Source organism: Poecilia reticulata, chromosome 9 (assembly GCF_904066995.2).
Source record: "Poecilia reticulata chromosome 9, P_reticulata-male-v2, whole genome shotgun sequence".
Lineage (NCBI taxonomy): Eukaryota > Metazoa > Chordata > Actinopteri > Cyprinodontiformes > Poeciliidae > Poecilia > Poecilia reticulata.
The window spans coordinates 30,026,626-30,048,901 of NC_088838.1; the positions used below are offsets into that span (position 1 = coordinate 30,026,626).

General features: G+C 37.4%; 2 protein-coding genes across 52 annotated transcripts in view; both read right to left on the minus strand.

Annotated features, from left to right (window-relative positions):
- camk2b1 (calcium/calmodulin-dependent protein kinase (CaM kinase) II beta 1) overlaps positions 1-9,128 on the minus strand; it is an 86,431-nt gene extending 77,303 nt beyond the window's left edge. For 19 of the 50 annotated variants that reach the window (XM_081610880.1, XM_017306718.2, XM_081610881.1 and 16 more), the window contains exons 1-2: positions 8,782-9,127; positions 1,513-1,607 (exon numbers count right to left, since the gene is read on the minus strand). In XM_081610880.1, coding sequence (XP_081467006.1) covers positions 1,513-1,607; positions 8,782-8,843 — 157 coding nt within the window. In that variant the 5' untranslated portion in view covers positions 8,844-9,127. Of the gene's footprint in view, positions 1-1,512; positions 1,608-8,781 lie in introns of all 50 variants that reach the window. The other 31 variants (XM_017306727.2, XM_008417842.3, XM_081610887.1 and 28 more) reach the window with 6 other exon arrangements.
- A 3,194-nt stretch (positions 9,129-12,322) lies between these two features.
- Positions 12,323-22,183, minus strand: LOC103469846 (protein transport protein Sec24C). 2 transcript variants are annotated; one of them, XM_081610895.1, is made up of 21 exons: positions 21,949-22,183; positions 19,931-20,587; positions 19,755-19,813; positions 19,529-19,582; positions 19,144-19,255; positions 18,912-19,039; positions 18,651-18,783; positions 18,206-18,315; positions 17,928-18,040; positions 17,528-17,719; positions 17,136-17,232; positions 16,934-17,038; positions 16,681-16,848; positions 15,946-16,042; positions 15,711-15,859; positions 15,124-15,262; positions 14,379-14,500; positions 14,025-14,204; positions 13,658-13,855; positions 13,273-13,362; positions 12,323-12,843 (listed from the first exon to the last, which is right to left on the minus strand). In XM_081610895.1, the coding sequence occupies exons 2-21, from the start codon at positions 20,538-20,540 to the stop codon at positions 12,703-12,705; spliced, it is 2,997 nt and encodes a 998-aa protein (XP_081467021.1). In that variant the 5' UTR covers positions 20,541-20,587; positions 21,949-22,183; the 3' UTR covers positions 12,323-12,702. The 2 variants fall into 2 exon arrangements, with proteins under 2 accessions (XP_081467021.1, XP_008416030.2); XM_008417808.3 differs by having other exon boundaries at positions 18,651-18,786.
- Between the last annotated feature and the right edge of the window lie 93 nt (positions 22,184-22,276).

Sequence of the window (22,276 nt, forward strand, 5' to 3'; positions counted from 1 at the left end):
GTTCTTGTTGCAGCGCCACCACAGGCAAAGAGGGGAACAGGTTTTTCAACTAGTTTGTATTGTTTGACATAGCACAACATAAAAGCCAACCGCAGCAGCTGAAAATGTAACAAATGTTGCAATTTTGGTCCTGTATTGAACTGGTCTAACAGGTGTGCCTGAGAGTGACAGAAACTTTTTCTACACTACAATAATCCTTCGAGGAACATCATTTTAACTGAAGGGGATCAGAAATATCCAAGGTTTAAGACTACAGCTTAAGCTTAAACATACGGTTGACTAGAGCAGGAAATTTATTTGAGTCCTACTTTTTTAAAATCAATACGTCATCAATTCTAGAAATGCCTCCATGCAGACCAGCAAGATCAAAACCCACCCAAAATTTTGGGTGGGTTTGGCATCTTAATACAACCACATAAAAACAACAGTGAAGTAGATGTTGAGTATCAAGCTGAAGTAAAGCTTCAGGGTTTTGTTAGGAGTGAGGCTACAAAATCATTGTTTTCAAAAAGTTACATATTCTTTATCAAAGGAAAACACAACTGGGTTCCTCAGCGTCTTTCCTGTTAATATTCCAAACAGTTCAACAACAATGTGTCTAAAAATATTGCTTTAGGGCTCATAAAAGACCATTTCAAAATGGAGGCGTGGTCAAAATGATTTAAAAAAAAACACCAAAATCTGAAATCTAACCTTTCGGCAGGATTACAGTCCATAAATGATTAAATCCTTACTTTGTTTGATCTCTTGGAACGTATTGCGGATCTTTAATGAAGAAAACATAATGTGATGGTTTTTGTTCAGACTTTGAATTTGCATCCTTTTTTACTTTTTACTTCTGGACTTATTTATACATATTACATCCAGTATTCAGGAACTAAAGTTTCTTGTATTCGAACAGAGAGGCGCCCTGGTCCCATAGAAACTGGCAGCATTCAGCATCTAGTGCAGTTTACTCACAGTAATTATCCACAGGTTACAGACAGTTGAGTGGCATTTTGATATTTGAATGATTAACTACCACGGTGTTTAAACTGAGTCAATCCATAAAAAATAACTTTAGTAAGAGACTAAAGAAAAACTTCAGAGAACAGAAAGAAATCTGGGGCGCCAGCCACAGATTATGGGACATTTTTAAGGTTTGAGAAGCTTTTTGAGACAAAGTAAGTCGTTTTCTTTTCACACCACTTTTCTACCACAAACTTCTCGAGCCGTCCCCAGCGGCAATGAGCACGCTCTGATGAAGGCCATGGCCGCCGTCGGACCCATCTCCGTGGCGATAGATGCCGGTCACGATTCCTTCCAGTTCTACAAGTCGTGGATCTACTTTAAAATAAAGTAGCGTCACTGGCTGTGACTGCAGAGCTTTCAGAGCTACACCACAGCCGTGGACTTCATGCAGCCTCTACATTTACCACCAGGAAAACCCCAACTCCAGAATGCATCGTGTTCTGACTGCATAATAACATCCAGGGATTACATGTTGAATTATACACTGAAATAAGTTCTTACCTCTTGCAGATAACTTTTTGGTGTTGATTATTTTAGCGGCATACTCCTGCCCTGTCGACAGCTTCACACATCTGCGCACCACTGAAAACGCTCCCCTGCAAACAACAAACAAAATATGTTCTTATTACTTTAAGGAAGATATTTTCATATTTTTATCAACAGCTCATATAATATTTATGTCCATCAGGAAATCTCCACTGTTTATCAAACTTTTGCTTACATGCAACTTCTTCAGAGCCTTAGCTAGGGTAATTTCTCCAGTTTTTGCTGAGAATACTCATGTTAATACACACGACGGATGACTTACTGCAGCTACAAGCAGGCTTAATATTCCTCAAATGTAACTGTGGAAAGTTACATTTAAAGACCAAGCTGTCCAGATTTATCTGCTTAATAAGCTCCCATGAGGAGCCCCAGAGCCAGTCAGCATGTTCTAGATAATGTGCTCACATGTGGATGGTGAGACGTGCAGCGAAAGAAACAAACACTTCTACTGTGAAACTACAGGAGCAAACAAAAGAGCAAACAACTCAAACGTAATATTTGACGTGTTCAGAGAGCCTATTTCTGCAGAAAATGTGATATAATATGCATTTAGTCATATAGAATAATTTAAAAATGCTGAATATGAGCTGCGTTGCACTAAAAGCTGCACAGCAAACTCTCAAGTCTCTAAATAATTTCTCAGCCTCGGCCGGCTCAGATCAATCTGGCCGGTCTGGCTTCCAATGGGTGTTGACAGTGAAAGGTTGAACTGTGACACTGGGTTTCACTTCCAGACCAACAAGGTCAAAGGTGAAAGCTGTGGGACCAGATGGACTGAAACTCAGACGAGGCAACGCAGAGGACTGAAAGTCTTCTGTCAGATAGCATCAACTATTATTACAAACACATAAACCGTTTTGGATTAAACAGTTCTTCAATAACAAAATAAACAATAATAATAATAAACAAAACAGTATAGAAAAGAACATGAATAATTATTACAAAACAGTATTAAATGTGCTACTTCATAGCTACCATAAGAAATGCAATTGCACTCAAAGACAGCAAATAATAACTACATCCAATCATGCATCATCTTTACTGATCACACTTAGAGAAAACCAACAAAGAAAAAAAAATAGCTCAAACTGCAGACCAACAACCTAAACCACTGGTTTCTGAGGTTTTTGAGCATCATTAAAGTTAATCATAATCAGTGCAAAAGATTTTTTTTTCAAAGACAAACAGTATTACAATTACTTATATTTTTCAGTAATTATCCATCCTGATCAAGCAGTTTTCTATTGTCTGTAATATGTATTATAAGTACTTCCACAATATAGAAAAAATGTAATGAATCAGGTCTTATTTTGACTCCAGGGACACAAACTCAACAGATGTAACCTCAGATCTGTATGTTAAGGAACAAACATATGCCTTCAGAGATCAGTGGTTGGTGAATCACAAATAGAGATGGGCCAATCAGTCAGAAAGATTGAAAAAGTTGAAAATTTTTCCATTAATCATCTATATTCTGTGACCAGCAGGTTAAATAATAAAAAATCTTTGTTCCTCTTTATTAAATGCCTCAGAACAAGAACTCCCACCATTTTCATAAATGCAACCTCTGATAGCGTTTGAGCTTCTGCTGCGTGCACAAATATTTAGTATGAAGTGAGTATTACATTACATTTTTTACATTTTTTAGACATATTTTCTAACTCCAAGATGAACAAACTTGAACGCTTAATAGATTTAAGCAAAGAATTTGGTCAAATTTAGTCAAAAATTACCAAAGGTCTCTCAGAGGAATCCTGAAATTGCTTAGATTTGGGGGAATGATCACTGAACTCCCAAACATTTTGTTGCAAATAATCAACTGGGTGGCAAGAAATGTGATGAGAGGAAAAAAAGAAAAAAGACATAAATGAACTGGGTTTGACGCTACCAGGAAGCCATTATCTTCCAGTTCTGCCATTTTCCGTAACTGCAGCCTACCTGGGGTGTCTACAAGTACAAGTTGCCCAGAGCGCAGAGACATGGCCAAGGTAAAGACGGCTGAAACCTGACCACCACTGATCAGGACACATAAGCTGAACTGGCCAGACTGGGCCAAGAAATACCTGAAGACAGATTTTTCAAAGGTTTTATGGACTGATGAAATGAGAGGGACTCTTGAAGGACCAGATGGACGCCAGCAAGGTGAAAGTGGGGTACCGATATGCACTGGTATTATTAAAGGTGACCTGGTTAGACTTTTTTGGGTTGAAGATGGGCTTGTAACCAACTCCCATGTCTAAAATGACATTTTCTTCAAACAGAGTTGCAGGAAAAAGTCAACATCTTTCAGAAAGATGATGGTTTTTATGCATCGAAGTTCTGACTAGCCATTAAAAACAACAAACTTATCACATGAAATGTTTATTGGAACATGTGGAGATTTTTGTTTTTGACTCTCACTTAAACATATTGAAATAAAAAAAAGGTGATAAAATAATAGTTGCTCAATAATTGCGCACATTTAGATATTCTCCTAAAAATCCCAAAATGACTTTTATTTTCCGAGATAAAAATCTACTTTTTATCGAAGAAAAACCACCAGCAGAGCAGCGCACAAATATTTCACAACAACAGTTGTTTGACAAAATCTAATTGATAACCAGCGTTGTTTTAAAGTGAAAACGTGTTATATTAGCTGCAGAACTCACTGTAAAAACTTATAATGAACGCCACTTTCTAGCAACTGTTTCAGGAGTTTGTTTATGCCAATTTGTGTAAAAGAAGAACTGCTTGTAGACAGCCAAGGCTGATATTATCTGTAGCAGGCGCACAAAGTCACGAAGCTTAAATGTCACAAGTCCCACATAGGAAGGAACAGCAGCCAAAAGTGGGAGCACAATAATTATCTCTCCTCAGATGCTTGGTATTAGTATTACAGAGTCATGGATAACATTATTATCTCAAGGCCAAGCCACTTACACCTGAACTCCCTCCTCTGAGATGGATGTGACAGGAGGGGTAATTATAACCATTTGTCAAAAACGACTTGTAGAGCAGGATTAGTGTCACTCACACAAGATCAAAGCCTGGCTAATAGGTTATATTTTCTTTTCTTTTTATTCAAGAGCCAAAGCTGAAGAATAAGAAACATTCCCGGCAGCCAGAGTTATTGCTCCTGGGAGAGGAGCAAGCTTTGCAGCGGAGAGCGTGTTGTTATTATCCCCAGGTGGTGTGTGTGGAGTCACACTGGTGGACAAAACTATTTATGCTTGTCAAATGACAAGAAAAATAACTAAGATATCATCTCTGTGGGGAATACCAGACGCCTGACGTGAGTCTGAAACATTTATAATAACAAAAACAAGCTTAGATTCACACTGGCATAAAAAATTTTAATATACAAGTGGGACTAATTCACCTGTCATCTAATTATGATGTTCAAAATGACTCAAAAACACATCAACATGAATTCAGAGAAAAAATACTTTTTGTGCTCTTCTCCTGGACTACATTTAAATTAAACAGATTATTTTATATAAACGTCTTTTCCAGTCACTTATTCTCCTAAAAATATCATCAATTATTCTTGTTTTGGGCTGTAAAGCTGCTTTTGATATAGCCTAACATCCCAATATTTTAAGGTTTACCTTCCTAGCAGCAGGTTTCTGTCACCCTGTTTCCCCCTCAGCGCCTGTCTCTGGTGGAGTTCCCCAAGGTTCTGTTCTCGGGCCAATTTTATTCTCCATTAACATGCTCCCTTAAGGTCCCATTTTTAGGAAATCTCTTCATGCAGATGATGAAGATCAAATTACTCCAGAAGCACATTTTTCAATGTTAATTGCATCTTGCCATATAAATCTGGTTTCAGCCTCTTAGCCACATTAAAGGCTAGAGAGTCATGCTTGGTTCTCATTTTGACTTGGAGAAACTATTCGCTATTCACTATTGCAGGAAACCTTTTACAAGCTAAAGCTTTTAATGAAGGTAAAGCTTTTGTTTTAACTCGGTGGGATTTTGAAAGGCTGAGCGACACACTATTCTAAGATACCAGCTTGATCATTGAAACTCTCTGAGTATTGGTGTGAGTCAGACCTGCCTTTTATGGCTGCAGTTTAGACAGAATCAGCCATTTTACTGCTGAATTTAAAGCTCTCCCTGGACAAACTGCAGCATATATCCAACTAACCCCCTTCAGCCATATGTGCCCTCCAGATTTCTCAGATATAATGATTGTTTGCTTTTACAAGTCCCAAGGCCTGGACTGAAACGTCTGCAGTGGCAGCACCTGAATTATGCAGATATTAGACAATCTTTAATGGTCGCTGTGCTCAAATATTGTCTGCTTTTAATATGGTATGAATGTATTTTATTCACAAAAATGTCTGTATAAAGGAGCAAACAATAAACCGAAGCATTATTACAAATTTACTAAAAAATGTGAAAACTCCAAATGTTTAGACGTAATCATTGCTGGAATGTGTTGAGTTTTGGTTTCAATAAATAATAAAAAATAAATAAAAGGCAGATTTTTGAGATGTATATGCTTGTGCATAAATCATGAACCTTGTTGGCCCTAAAGTTTGGTCTTCGTTAGAAGGTGATTAACTTTAGAAGCTTTCAGAGACATTGAACATCTGCTCCTGTTGCCTTTTAGGTGTGCAACGGACAGTCTGCACTGCTGCACTTCGATAGTCATTTTGCTCTACAAATATGAATTACATACGTTCAAATAATTTTGATATTGTTGGGATGGAAACATCTTTCTTCATGCTTCTGTAAATCATCTTTGCATACCTTGTGTACAAATGAAGCAACATAAATAAACTTGTTTTTCCATATATTTTTATCAGCCTAAATGTTGACGGCATCAAAAACATCATAAAACATTTCATAATTTAAACTTTAAATGATTGCCTTGTTCTCAATCAGACAAACAATACCAAACTAAATCTACACCCTACATTCTTTTTCTGTTTATTTCTTTCATTTTAGAGGTTATTTGATTATGCATTGGAACTTAACATTATTAAGATGCATCCCTCTGCAGCAGCAGTGTAAACAGTCAACGTCTGAGCAAACAATTACAGTAAATTACTAAACATGTTTGTCTTTTCTGACTCTTTTCCTGTTCTTACAATTCTTTTTTTTCATGTCTTCTGTTGCAAAATCGCAGATAAATAATATAAACAACAAAAACTGACAATCTATAAAGCAAACACACAATTAGAACTTGCAGAGAAAAACATCATTTTCTCTTTCTTTCCAGACCTGTGTGCAGACAGTCTGTTTTTAATTAATACACCTGCTGCAAATCCAGGTATAAAAAGGTAAAAAATGATTCTGTATTCTATTGAAAATAACACAGAATCAAGATAAATAATATCCAAACATTATTTATTTACATTATTATTTACAATGCTACAAACAATATTCACGCTCCTTTAATTTTGCCCAAAAAATTTTACATTTCTGAACTATTTTCTGACCTGTGTGAGTATAGTTTTATTTTGTTTTAAAAATCTGCACAAGAAATCAACACAAAATATCCCAGAACAGAGAAGGATCAAGGTGAAAGATAAAATATACAAATGTATGTCGATAATTATTGGTTATTCATCAACATTAATCAGATTTTTATGGCAGAGAGGCATGTGGGAAGTCATCCTCACTGAAGAAAACAAAAGAAAAACATTTCAGCCTGATCAAAATTTTCTGGTCTGAAGCCAAAAGAAAATCTTTTGGTTTCCTCATCACAGCGATTCATTTTTCCACTAATGATCTGAAGACGATCACCAAGTTAATAAAAAATGGCTTCAATCTGGGAATGTCCACTGATCCACTTAGTGTTGCCACTAAATACATCTTGTGCTAAATAGTACCATGTACTTTGCAGTGATGATGTTGTTATACACATGCATTAAGGATGCATCTAATTATTTTAGCATTCAATAATTAGATGCAAGAATAAAATCACTGAACATAAAGTTTTTAAAGTCAGGGTGGATTTCACATGCGGATTACTAATACTAAACCGTTTACCTGCAGGAAGTGCAAATAATAAAGCAGAGGCTAAGCTCACATGCGCTCCAGTAGGACTGCAGTAAAAAGGTAAACTATAAATTTATTGTTGATATTTTTCTGGACTCAAAATATATTTGTTCAAAGTGAAACAAGTAAAGATGCCAAATGCAGAAATAAAAAGATGGACTGATGAAAGTCGAAGACTGAATGAAAGATCAAAGTGAAGTATAACGCTGAAGTAATGCTAAAGTCTCAAAACAACAACAGGGATCAGGAATAAAAAGTACTCAAATTGTAATGCAATTCAACACAGATATAAAATGTTAAGCATCTTAAATCTCAAATAAAGCAAAATATGGAACTGCAGAAAGTAGAAAAGACTGATGATCAATTTTTGAGAAATTAGCGATACTTTGATGTTTTGTTTGTATTTCCTGCTTTAGGTTTTGCTTACTACTTATATGCAGATTGCAGTCTGACACTACTGCAGACTTTTAGGAAAAGGGGTAATAATAAGATACAACAGCACTGTTGTAGGAAAATTAACATCCAATAAACAATTAGATGGCAGATAAAGCAGTAGAAAATTTTGTGTTTCAAGTCTTCACACTTGGTGATACCATGATGCCTTGCTTGTGTTAACTGCAACAAAAATGAATCTTTTTTTAAAGATTTGTCCCTCAAGCAGAGGTCTATGAAAGCTGCAGTAATAATAGAATAACTTCAAAACTTCCCAACGGATATGAATTTTCTTGTTGGTTTATTATTTATACAGAAATTCCCTGTAATTACAGAAGCCATAAAAACCGCCATGCTTGCAGCTGTAGCAGATCTTTTTTTCTGCATATCAACAAATCCCCGCTCTGCGCGAAGGGCACACAAACTTAGAAAAACATATTTTCTGCAAACCGCAGTTTTCGCCTCATCACATGTGGAAATGCATTCACCTCAATTTCCCTGCTTTTATTTTTATTTCCTTGCGAAATAAACCCATAAATAGAAAATCTGCGTGCTATATAAATATGCCGAAACTTATTGGATTTAATTTGTAATAACAATACAAAATCACACTCAAGAGTGTGGCAGGGAGCAGAGTAGTTTGAAAGCTGGCATACCGAAAAAGGGCGCACACACACACACACACACACACAGCCGCTGGCCCGCTTCAGCTCTGCAGCCTTGCTGCTGCCGCCTGTCCCAGCCTCTCTGCACAGCAAACAGCCGTGCCACCGACTCAGACACGCTGACACCACAGATACTCACTTCCCCAGCTCCTCGTACAGCTGATACTCGTCCGTGAATCGCGTACAGGTTGTCGTGGCCATGGCTCTCCCCTGTCTGTCTGTCTGTCTGTCTTTCTCTCTCTCTGTTTCTTTCGCTTCTTTTCCCCTGAATCAACTCCGAAAGAATTAAGCCTCAGTTCGTGCGAAAAACGGTGTAAAAAAATTAAAAAAATACCAACGCGGGTCCGCCCAGCAGCTAGCCGGCCGTTGGAGCGGTGGAAAAAGCCTATAAAGAGGCGCCGAGAGACGGAGGGGTTGTAGAAAGACGAAGCGGGCGGTGTGGGTGTTTCTCTGTCAGACTGACTCCGCTATCTGACAGCTACCGCGCTCAACTGAGCCGCTTGGCAAGCTGGGCGAGCCAAGTACAGCCACTTCCGCTTTGGATTTTCATAATAAAATGCTCTGTCCACACGAGGCGAAATTTAGTTTGTTCGTGTAATAAAGTTTAAAAATGCGTTAACTGGTCTCAGATGTATTCTTAAAATTTAAATAAAAAGTGAGCTGATTTGTCTGACAGTTTTAAATGAATAAAGGATTTAGGAAAGTTAATTTAAGAGAAAGACAGGCAAATGCAACATTTATTTTGTTGTTTCATTGATATTTTAGCACATTCTAAATAATAATTTTAGCTGTAAAAAAATAAGAAACTGGAGCAAGTCTCTATCAGTATCCCATCTAGGATGGGATGCGTTAATGCATACATTTCCATTTCATTCAGTAAATTAGAATACTTATAAGTTAACTTATTTTATTTCAGTAACTCATTGCACAAAGTGAGACACAATATAGAAATTGATCAAGCATAGACTGATGTTTTTATTAAATATGAATACACAAATAAGCTTTTATTTGTGCATTATGATGTCTGACTTACAAATACGGCATTTATTTCTCAGAAGAAAAAAAATTCTAATATAGAAACATGGCTTAATGAAAAGAAGTTTTAATATATGCTTTAAGGTTGTTATTTTCACCAAGTATTAAAAGGAATTTTTTTATCTTGTACATAGGAAATCCACATAAGTAGTTACATTTACTCAGTTGCATTTACCTGAGTAACGTTTTGGAAAAAAGAAATGCGCCTCGGAGTAATTTTACTGGACGGTTATTATGAACTTTCCTACTCTTTCTGAATACTTTATCCCAATAAGTAACTTCAATAAAGAAAGAACAAACCCATTTTAATTAAAAATGTATGAGACACGGGCACCCATACACCTCTTATTGTGCAGAAAAAAGTCCCTTCACAGTTTCAAGTCCTGGAAATTTTCAATTGACTAAAAATGCTCAAAATTCCATTTTAATCTGCTGAACTTTTTTTGTAAAATTATATTTTGAATAATTATTTGATATTATTTTATTTAAGAAAAAGCTCGTGAGCTAAGCTGACCTAATACTGGGAATGTAAGCTACAGATTTTTATGCACAGTTATTTTTGTTTAAATATAAACAAATGAAATTTAATAGAATATGTAACTGTTTTAAATAAATGTTTTATTTGTTGTCACTGTCATTCCTCTCATCAGCATAACTTACACAGACTATTTGAATAGGTTTCTGAATTAAAAATAATTTTTGAATCAAATCATGATCCTAAAATTTGGAATCGGAATCAGAATTAAATTTCTAGACCCTGAAAGATTCAGCTTTGTTATCTTCTATCCACTCAGCCTGCTAGATAACCCTAATATTTATAAGATACAATATGCACTATATATTGTCCCTAGAAGTACTTTACCCAGGTCTGACATATAGTGATTAATTTTATGTAAACTTTAATTTTAAAAAATATTTGAAAATGTTTCTTTTGCCCAAATATCAATTTATATGATCAGTCACTCAGTACTTGAGTAGCTTTTTAACTAAGTACATTTTTACTCTTGCTTGAGTAACTTCTTGGAATGCTACTTCTTACTTTTACTTGTGTAAAAATATGTTGAATTAATACTACTCTACTCAACCACACGTAATCCTTTAAGGCGCAAGTGTGGTTTTCTTTATTGTGCCAAGTCTTTTTCCGGTGTTTCGCTGATCGCTCTGGCTGACTTGACGCGACTCGCTTCATTTGGCTGCAGCTTCTCCGCGGGAAGACGGTGACTCCATGTCGCCCTCTGGTGGACACTTTGCGCACAGGCGCAGCGCCACAACGTAACCGAACACACCTCCCTCCCGCATGGTGCGTATTTCCAAATAGGGGCAAATATGAGAGAGCTTGTTTATGACTTCAAAACCTGCCTTACAAACGACATGTTTAATGTTTAACTGTTTACTTAACGAATGAATTAAATAACTATAATTGATTCATCACAGCAAAGGATGTCAGTGCTGAAACGCGTTACCTATAAATTTTAGTGCACAAGACTCATAATGTTGACCAGATACAGTTCAGTTTAAAAGTATTTCACAGTCGCTGTCACTGCATGATAGACATGTACAATTGTTTACATTCGCAAAATCAGATTACATAAACGCATGGTTCCTATTTACTCTATATGTAGATGCAAACTACATTTGTATCATGTATTATAAAGATAATTACTGGTCTGATAAGTTCTAAATGTTTCCAGGAAATCTGGGAGATTGAAGAAAAAGCATTCAATCTTGAAAAAGCTGCATAACTTTCTCCATTACAAAGATTTTAACTTTTACATTCACCATGTTTTTCAATGTTTGATGAAAGTTCTGCATCTCTTTCTGCATTTAAGACATTTATTTGTGATGAAATGATATGGCTTTGAATAAACTGATGTTTTGTGTATATTTTATGTTTATTTGAAGTATGTCTGTTGCAGTCTCTTGAGTTGAATAGCTAATTTTCTCTTTATGCAAATAGGAAGCAGATATAAGTGTGTGCTTCTCTCTGCTCCTTTTTTCACTTAGTTGTTCGAAGTTGTTTGATTCATGTGTATCGAGTGAATAAAATGAAAACAAATATTAAATGACAAATTAACAAAAAACTTTTAAATCTTGAATTTCCAACAAAATAAACTGTAAGTGAAAATAAAACCTGAATTTGTTATGTTTCTTCAGACTTTTCATAGTTTCTGCCATTTAAAGTGTAAGAATTTACTTCTTTTAATGAGCCATTTTAATGACTTCCAGAGTAAAGATTAGCTTAAGAGGAAGAAACGACTTTTTCCAACATGAGTAGGAAGACGCATAATGGTGAGGTGAGTCATCGGAGTAAGTGCTTTTACTCGTAAGCTGAATGAGTAAAGGTTTTATAGTTGAACATTATTTTTGACAGATTTATAACAGAGCTTGCACTTAAAACATGTTTCTTACTATAAAACTACTTCACTCTTTAACTTGTTGTAACACAATGAAAAAATGTCAGTGGTTAAAGAGCCGCAGCTCACTGAGCAACATAGTTCAGTTCATAATCACAGTTAATTAGTGTTATTAGGCACTTATGACAGATTAGGCAGTCGCCCTTTCAGCTTCCTGAGTCACATCTTCATCAGCTGCCCTGTTCGTTACGTCAATGTTGGGGAGCAAAAAGGGGAAAACTTGAGTCATGGTTCAGTTAAAATCTCCATTCTTTTTATTTTTAATCCACAGGAAGGGACTTTCTCTCTCACACACACATGAAGCTGAGGTTAGAGAATCTCTGACACATGGATAAATTAACAACAGATATATTTCAGAAAATAAAACCCATTTCATAACTCTTCACATAAACACATCATTCTTTAATAAATAAATAGATAAAAGTGATTATTTTAGGGGCACTTCTCCATGCACATCCTACTTCTCTGAACAGTCTTAATATTTTCAAACTACAATAATTCTTCTATCAATAAAAACAAAACCATGATCTTCTGCATTCAGTCTTTCCGTGTGTGTGTGTGTGTGTGTGTGTGTGTGTGTGTGTGTGTGTGTGTGTGTGTGTGTGTGTGTATCACAGCAGGAGACGGACAGAGTTGACGTGGAGATGGTACAGGAAGTCTGCATATGACGCTCCTCCGTTGGGACTCTTGTCTTCCACCAGGTGGCGCTGCAGCGCCTCCTCACAGGTGTCGCCTTGTTTCACCACCACAAGCTGAAAAAAGAAATAACAGTTATTAAAGCGCTAAACAAAACGTTTCTTGAGTCAACTTTCAGTTTAAATGACTTGCTCACGCTGCGCATCATAAAAAATGATTTATTACAAAAACAGTTACACTTAACATAATATTAGAAATATAACATATGGATTCATAAATGCACAATTTTAACACTTTACTTAATGAAATAACTACATTAGAAATATAACATTTTCACGATGATAACACTGCGTAATAAAATAATTAAGCAAGGCTCTTTTAAAAGCTCTAGCATCTGTCACATTTCCATGTTTCATTCCTTTAAGAATAACATTCTTTTGTCCAGCCTCTGTAAAAGAACATTTTAATGTATTAAAATTGTGTAAAATTAGTTTAATCACATGCAACACACACTGTCCAGAAAAGCAACGTGTTTTCTATCTCACCTTGCGGGCGTAGGGAACCTCGGAGTTGAGCGAGCTGATGAGTGACCGGACTCTGATGGACAGACGGTTTTCCAGAGCTGGAAGGTTGGTCTGGTTAAACAAACAGGAGGAGAAAGGAGGAGGAAGACATAAACCTGGAGGATGTCAGGTTTATTTAATATCAAAGCTCACAAAGGATGCCAAACGTTGTGCAAACTATGCCATCACTACAATATTCTGAAGGAAACATGTTTTAATCTTTACGCAGATGAATCATGAGTTTTTAATCTTTTGTCTTCTATATGCTCTTTTTTTAACAATTTGCATGACTCTTAGTGTTATTATTTTTGTTTTGACTTTTTATTGCGTGTTCAATATAAATAAATAAATCTGTGTTTTCTCCCACCTCGCCTGAAGGCAGCGAAGAGAAGCAGCTGGCGTTGAAGAGCTCAACAAGAATCCCCGCAGGGACCTGACTGCCAACCCAGAGCAGCACAGTGAAGGGGGCGTGAGCCAGGTACAGACCTCTGGAGTCCAGGCTGGAACTGGTGCACCGTAGCGCCCCCTGTGGGTCTGGAGGACTGGAGCTGTCGACTGAAGGCAGCTGAAGAAAGGAAAAAAAAAACACTAAATTTGATGGTTGCCTTACTGTCTTGCAGCAGATAAATGGAAATGTCTCCCAAGATGCAACATTTTGATCCACACAAACTTTGGGTTGAATATTTTATTTAATGTATGTTGTGTCAAGAATAACTGATGTGTTGGTGACCAACCAGAGGCAGCAGCAGGGGGTAGAAGTGTCGGACGGTGCTGCGGGTGTCGAGGCCCAGCACCCGGCAGCGCTGCTGCAGCCGCTGGTGGACGGAGCTCCTCAGACCCGGCAGCAGAACCTCACTCTTCCTCAGGCTGTTGACGTAAACAGGAAGAGCTCGCAGGAACTGAGGAAGCACCAGCTGCAGAATGAACACGACACAGTAAGGTTAAAATAAAATAAAAACAAAGCAGAACATGTTTTTTTTTTTTTTTTTTGCAATTAAACACCTGGAAGGCTTTAAAAAAAATTATACTGAAGTGAAATTTGGAAATAGTAAACACAGTCATGTGTTTGTGTGCAACTGTTACCTCACCTGGCCAGCAGACACTGAAGACGAGCAGCAGTGTTTGCGGTAAGACGCCAGAGCTTCTGTTACGTCTGTCTGCAGTTCCTCCCTCAGCTCCTGCAGAGGGCGCCCTAACACTGCACAGTACACTTGACAGACACAGAAAGGAAAGTAGAATTAAAACAAAGTAACCACAGAAATGTTTAATTGCTCTTAAATTACCAAGTTTTGTCATTTAACTATGAAGGTGATAAAGTCCATCAAACTGGGTAAATATGTAACATTGTTATTCTTCACTGAAGTATTAAAGAAACATATTTTCAGAGTTAAAGTTTCTAAAATCGATTAACTACCTTTTTTCTTTTTAAGCTGTTGAGGCTCTCAACAAATCATATTTCGCAGAAACAAAAGCAGAAATGGCTCTGTGGGTTTTGAAGGTTGCTGACCTGAACTTTACCAACTATAGGCCTGTAATGGTAATTCAGCATATTGTAAAAAAATAAAAAATAATCAATATTACAAACAGCACTCAGAGGAAGATACTAATTAACAACAATTGCACTAAAAATGCAATTCCTCTATGTCTTAAAGGCAACCTATAAATATGTAGGACTTATTACATTTATTTAAACCATCAATACTAAGTTGTAAAATGTTCAAATCTCAAACTTTTTTTTCAAATTGATAAATCACAATGAATCATCCTATTGTAAACAGTGGAAGCTTTTATAACTATTATATATTTCAGTGACACACAGAACATATTTCATACTCTTCTTGCAGTAGAAAGTGAGAAGGGTTTCAGCCTGGTAGTTCCTGAAAGTGTCCTGTAGGTGGCGTGAGCATCTCAGTGTCAAAGTGTGAACCCTGGTCCTTCTCTCTCCAGTCTGGGAAATGTAAGACAGGACGACCTGGTGCATGAGACGAAAAAGCATACAATTATTATATAATGCTTCATGTTACATTAAACTTACATTGTACGAAAGACCTGGAAGACATAATGTTACAAAATGTCATTTATTTCCATAAATGCTTCAATTTAACATCCAATCAATTGATGTTTTGGAAAAAAAACCCAATGCATTCAATGTTGACTTTCCCAGAGACTGAAGATGGCTGAGACCAAATTAATCAACATGCTAGTCACGCTAATAGATGCTAACGACAATATAAAATGTCTCCACTGTAAAGATTTTTTCAGACTTTGTTTTAAAAATCATAACATCTTGTTATTGATCCCTGCGCCTAATATAAATAATTAGTAAAAACGTCCAAAAGGAAGAACGTAAGGAAGAGAAATCATAAAAAGCCAAAACAGGCGACGTGTTTGATGCGTCTTCACCCATTTCTCTAACTCGCCTGAACGGCTGCCCCTCTCGTCTCATCCAAAGCTTTGCTGTGGGCCAGCTCCACAGCCAGAGTTGTCCTGCAGTCGAGCGTTGCCATGGCGATGTGTCCAGTGTTCGAACCAGGCACAAACAGCCCATAGCAACCAGACACGCGCAAATCTGGCAGCACAAACACAACCAACCAGTCAAATCAGACATTTTATAAAGAAAAGTGATGGAGTGAAAACATCAGAATCTTCTTTCACCTTTGCTGACGAATATCCTGAGCTCAGCCTTGTAGCCGGTTTCCGTCTCAACAATCCGCTTCAGATCCGTGCTGAAACGCTCTCTGTCCAGTTCGCCCTGCGATGGAAATGTTACAAAAGTTCAAATGAAACAATGCACTTGAGGAACTTCAGAGGAATTCTGAGTAGAACATGTTTACAGACAAAATGTTTTGTTTTTATCTTAAATACAAAATGTTGTGGCTTAATTATACTCTGATTATGTTTTTCATATCAGCAGATTTGAGTCTGTATACGCTAGTTAATGATTAATTGATTACTAAATTAGTTGACGATTATTTCAGTAATCAATTAATCATGATTAATCCAATTAATCTTTTCAGCCTAAGTGAGAAAAGTGCAATCTGAAATTTTTAATCACAATGTACAGCAGTATGAAGTGTGTGTTAAAACGTATGTCAGTCTCAAAAGCTATATAAATCAACAATTGTATCAATCTAAGTATTTACATATATCTTTTTATAAAGTATTTCATGGCTTTTCAGGATAATAATTCACACATTAGTGGCAGTGTGCAACGAAGTATGAATGTGTGAATGTTTGTGTGTAAAAGCACCACATAAGTTGAGTCCATTTACCAGAAACAAATTTAACAATGGCTTGAAGGTCAGCAGAATTCTCAGCAGAATTCCTTAAATTTCAAACTTTCCATTAAAAAAGACCAAAGAGCCACAGTGGGCGGAGCTGCTGGTGCACCTGGAGGTAGCTGTAGGTGTGCAGAGCTCCACCAGTAAGAAATGGAATGTGGCCCGGCCAAGCCCCGCCCACTTCCTGCTGGGAGAGAACAAACATGTGGACGCCGCATCCCTGGCTGATGCACTCTTTAGCCAATGAGATGGCCTTTTCTGATGGCTGGAAGATGGACTATAGAAAACAAACAGGGAGGGGAGAAATGTTTCATGAACTGAATGCATCTGACTAATGTATAGACTGTTATAGTTAGATTTACCTTTGGTTTGTTGGTCCCAAAGAACCCTGAGGAAGAGTTTGTGTGTCCCGTCTCAATCAGGGCAGCTGTGTGGAAGATAAGCAGTTTCCCTGGACACTTCAGGCCCTACATGTTTTATAAAATAATCTCAGTTTCTGCAAATCTCTGGCATTTAGGAAGAAAACAGCGGAGAGAGTAAGCAACATGTTTATTGATTGATTACCTGCAGTACAGCCAGGCCTGCTTTAACAGGAAGCTCAATGGAAAGTCCACTGGAGTCACTGCACTCAGCGCCGAACTGAGGAATGAGCTGCAACACACTGCGGACAAAAGAAAGGATCTCAATTGTTTCTGATTCTGGAAGAGATGTGGGTGTTATTACAAACCATTCGTGCTCCATCATTCTTACTTATTGATGGAGCACATTTCAGCCCGAATGGGAGGTTTCAGACACAAACAGGGCCATTTAAATGCCCAGAAAAATGACAATTACAGAGCTACATCCGACACTCTACAAGCAGAATTTTGAATCCTCTGAATAATGTACAAAAAAATCATCAGATCAAATCAAGAAACAAGAACACAACTGTCAGAACGGCTGATGTGTTTCGTTACCTGTCTATGCTTTCTATGCAGTCTTTGAGGGACACTAGAAGCCCCTCCCTCACAGGAAGCTGCAGGTCTTCTGTCTCAGCGATGACCAGCATGTGAGGACGGGAAAGGTCAGGACTGAGGTCGTACAGGTGGATTCTGCTGTCGTACGTCATCAAACCCACACGGAGGTCTGACGAAGCGTCTCCTGCCTCTCTACAAAAAAACAAACAAAAGAAAACGATCAAACCTGATCTTGATCTTTCCAAACTGGCCCAGAAACTACAGATAATGTAAAAGTATTTATATCCTTTGAGTTTTTTCTCAGTTTGTCAAGTTACAACAATAAACTACAATGTACTTTAATAGGAACTTTATGTGACCAACAGAAAATAATGAATATTTCTGTAAGAAATGTGCTTACCTGACCAGTGAGGTGAGCAATGCGTGTATTTGCTGAGCGACAAACTCTAAGTGTCCTCCTCTCAGTGCAGAGGCAGAAACATCTATAGCTAGAAGAAGTGCAGCAGCTTCACCCTGGAGTGAAAGAAACACGTTTTCAACTCACATTTCCTTCCAGAAAACCACTTACATTATAAATGATCTCATGAAAGAACATATGCATTAAAAAAGAACTTACTGAAGAGCAGGTTCAGAAGGGAAAATGCAAATAAAGTCAAATCTGCAGAGTGGGAAGTTTACCTTGTCTGAGTTCAGTGTTTCATACGACCCCATGCTGAGTTCAGGCCTCGTGTCTTGGTCAACCCGGACCCCCTCTGCTCCTTTAGTGGGCTGGTACTGCTGCCACGGCACTGAGACCCAGTAAAAATAAAACAAAAACAACATTTAGATGAATTAAAACAAACTGAATTACTAAGCATGGGCATTTATTGTATAATTTATTCTTTATCGATTATCGTAAAAAAATATATAGATATTTATTGTTGCAATGATAAACCAAAGTTATTGATGGCAAATTAAAAGAAAACACAAACAAAATGAACAATATGATTGGAAATGTTATTTTTGCTATTTTCTCCTATGTTTGATGATATATATTTGATATTGAAGCGTTTTCAAGGATTTCAAGCACCCTTGTCAGATGTTTCTATTTTTATCTCTAAAACAAACAGATTTTAAATTCTACCTTCATTGAGTTTCCCACAGAAGGGGCAGTAAAACCTCTGCCCACAGTCCTGCCAGCCCATCGCTGGGCACATGGAGGCGCCGCACCAACGACAGCCCACCACACAATCTGCATGTTTGCATAGAGGAATCGGCTTCTGGTGGAAACAAATATTTTTAAAAAGTCAACACAACTATGACAACACACACACGTCTTCAACTGGAAAATGCTTTAACAACAAAGATGATTATTTATCTCACATTAATAAGTATAAAAACTGACCTGGCATTCATTTTGATTAAAGAAGGGAGTAACCAGCGCCCCTAGTGGCAGTCGGCTGAGCAGCGCTGTCTGACCGTCACAGGGGACGCAGTAAGTAACAGAGCGGATGGCCAAGGGGCTTACGTTACCTGCAGCAATGAGATAAAATTACTGATGCAAGGTTTCATGTGTCTACAGCTGCATTACTGAATTAAATCCATGACAGAGAACATCTGAGACAGAAACTGTTCACCTCTGTCCTCTGTGACACAGGAAGTGGTCGCCAGAGGAGGCAGGCGAGAAAAATGCTCAGAGATGAAAACTTTTCCATCCCACTCGGCTCTGTCCTCTGCCATCACCTTTACCTTCACAGAGACAGAGAGGTCTGTCAGCTTCCCTTTAAACATTTCACTATACTCAGAGGTAAAGATATGTAATTAATTATTCGTGATCAACCAGCTGTTATTGCAAATATGTAACAATGAATACAGTAAGGCAAATACTGCATGTTTTACTTTTCAAAAGCTGAGAAGCTGAATGTGAACATATTTAAAACTAAAATATGTCATAGAAAACATAAGTCGTTTTTAGAGCTGAGAATTTGAGAGAAATTAAAGAACTGAGATAAATAAACTTACAGCGCTTGGTAACAGTTCAGGATTCAGGCCATAACGGGACTCAGAGTTGGGAGACTGCAGAGAAGAGAAATGAACTTATATAGATTTTTATCTTCCAGTCGAACTGCCAGCAGTTTTTCGCCTGACAAAAAACTTCTGGCAGTTGATCAAATTTCAAGTTTAAGGAATATAAATGACTCATTTTTGACTACATAAGCTACATAAGCTACCATGTTCATTCACCAACCTGAGGTGTCAAATTATGATCCAGTGGAGATGCATTGGGCACAAAGTCATTTATGCTCTCTGAAAAAATACAAATAAAAACTTCAGTTGGAGAAGTCGTTTTAATTTTAATAAATTTTGAACATTTTATTCTGATTCCTCTGATGTTATTTATGACCAAACCCACACAGAGCTCACCTTTAGAGAGCGCTGCGACGCTCCACAGAGGCTGCTGTTGGATGGGAGCACTGGGTGAGGTCAGCGTTTCATTAAATCCAACAAAAGATCCAGAGTTTCCCCCGTCGGATGCAAGATGTTGATTATGGTTTAATTGAGGTTCAACACAGGAAGAGCTAGCAGGAAGAGGATTTTGAGCTGGCGGTTGATTCAGAAGACTTCGATATGTATGTTGAGAATATGATGAGGGATCTACTGCCTGGTAAGGGTTAGGAGGGGAGTAATGTTGCATTGGCTGCATCGCTTCATTATATGGAAGAGAGCATGGCGGTATGTTCCTTTCTTGGATAGTAGGGGATAAAATATCAGGAATGCTCTGATCATCTTTACAAACATACTGCATGCTGGGATGAGAGCTGCTCCTGGTAGAAAAGGCAGCAATATCACTCTTAGAGTAAACGCCAGATGCCTGCAGGTGGTTGTAGCTCGGGTTTTGGTTGGGTTCACAGCCCAGGCTGAGTTGCTGGAAGTCGGGGAGAGGATTGCAGACAGGTCCTGCAGGCGCATCAGAGGACCAGCCATTCTGGACCGCCCACGGCGGACAGGCATTAGGGGACGGGGCGTCCATCATCCCCCATAAAAATCAGAAATCAGAATTTTTCTCATTGGAGGCAGGATCTGATGAGACAGCAGAGAATGACATAGAATATTTAAAATATATTCGGCTTGTTCTCTGTAAAGTTATTTCATGCATCAGTAGCTGGGCACATTTAGGGTTTCTTCTTTTTGACTAGATTTTTCTATTTTATTTCAGTTTTCTTCAGGGTTTTCCTACAGTAAAATTCAAGCACTTTTCAAGTATTTTCAAGTTAAGTTTTCAAACTTTCCTAGCACCACACTTTGTAGATAAAAACGATACAAACGAACTAAAGAAGACCGTTTCAATTAGCCTTTTTATTACATCATTTATTATTGTTATTAAGAATGCATTGTGTTGTGATATTAGTCTACATAATAGAGACAAAGTAAACAAAAATCTAACAAAATGTTATGTTTAGAAAAGTCTCTCACACACCCTATGCACCTGATTGGTCTGAGAACATAAAACAAATTTAACAAAATTTTAAAAATCACCAATTTCAATAACTGTAAGGTATAAAACATAAGACTTTATTTCAGTTATACAGATCAATAACTCACTGAGACACTAGGATTAGTTAATATTTACTACATTGAATAAATTGGTTTGTGTAAAGGTAAATCCTGATCAAATAAATTTTTCTGACTGCTTCTGGCAACATGTAAAGTTCAACAGAGTTAATATTATGGTTTTTGTTTTTTTCCTCCCCATTAGTTTAAATGAAATAAACATTTAATGCTAAGAAAACTCTTTGGAGATGAGCATTTAATTTCCAAAAGGACAGTGCACCAGAGCCCTGACCTCAACCTGATAGAGAATATTTGGGATTAAGTAAAGCAGAGACTGGGAGCCAACATTAGTGTTTGACCTCACAAATACATAACAGTAGAAATGGTCATAAATGCACTTTTAAACGTTTAGAAAAAGCCTTACCAGAATAACTGAAGCAGTTTTAGATGCAAAGAATAATATATCAACGTGTATGTAATGTAAAGGAAAGAAGGCCAATACTTGTTGCAATAGCGTTTATAGGCATTTTTGTGATTGAATAACCTATTAAAACCCCATGTCTACCACACTGGGTAAACATTTAAAATGTAAAAATAATTATGTTATATTGTGACAACTTTGGCCTCATCTTAAGCTATGTTATCACTGTAAAAAATAGTTTTAAAAATAAAACTAAAGTGGGGTTTTTTTTCCCTGGTTTTATTACTGCTTCTTAGTTGTGCTAGCTAGCTAACAGAGACTCTCCAATGACAGAGAGGGTTCTGTCGTAAATGAGGTCCTGAAACAGAGGCTCTACACACATTAACTCCAAATTAATTAACATAGAAGTCAAATAAAAATTTTCGGCCAGAAATATGTAGAATGTGTGAACAGATAGAGGAGTCAGTACCCTTTGACATCAACGGAAACAGAAGAGTCCGTCTGCCTTGGTGCTCGTTAACGTTACGAATGTCGGTGTCTTCATTTTCACCTCAGCTCCAACGGATCTTAAACACCTGGCCTTATATTGTATGAAAATATAAATCTAACTGAGATAGAAACAATCTCATCGTTTTGGACCAGACACTACCCAGCCTCATCTAGAAACCGCAACCTTAGCATCACGGAAAGTAAGAATCAAAACAGCGCGCTTCCGGTTATCCTTTCAAAATAAAAGGATTCCATAAGTAAAAATGTAAAGCAAATGCGGCTGTCTAGATGAGGTAATGTATACATTT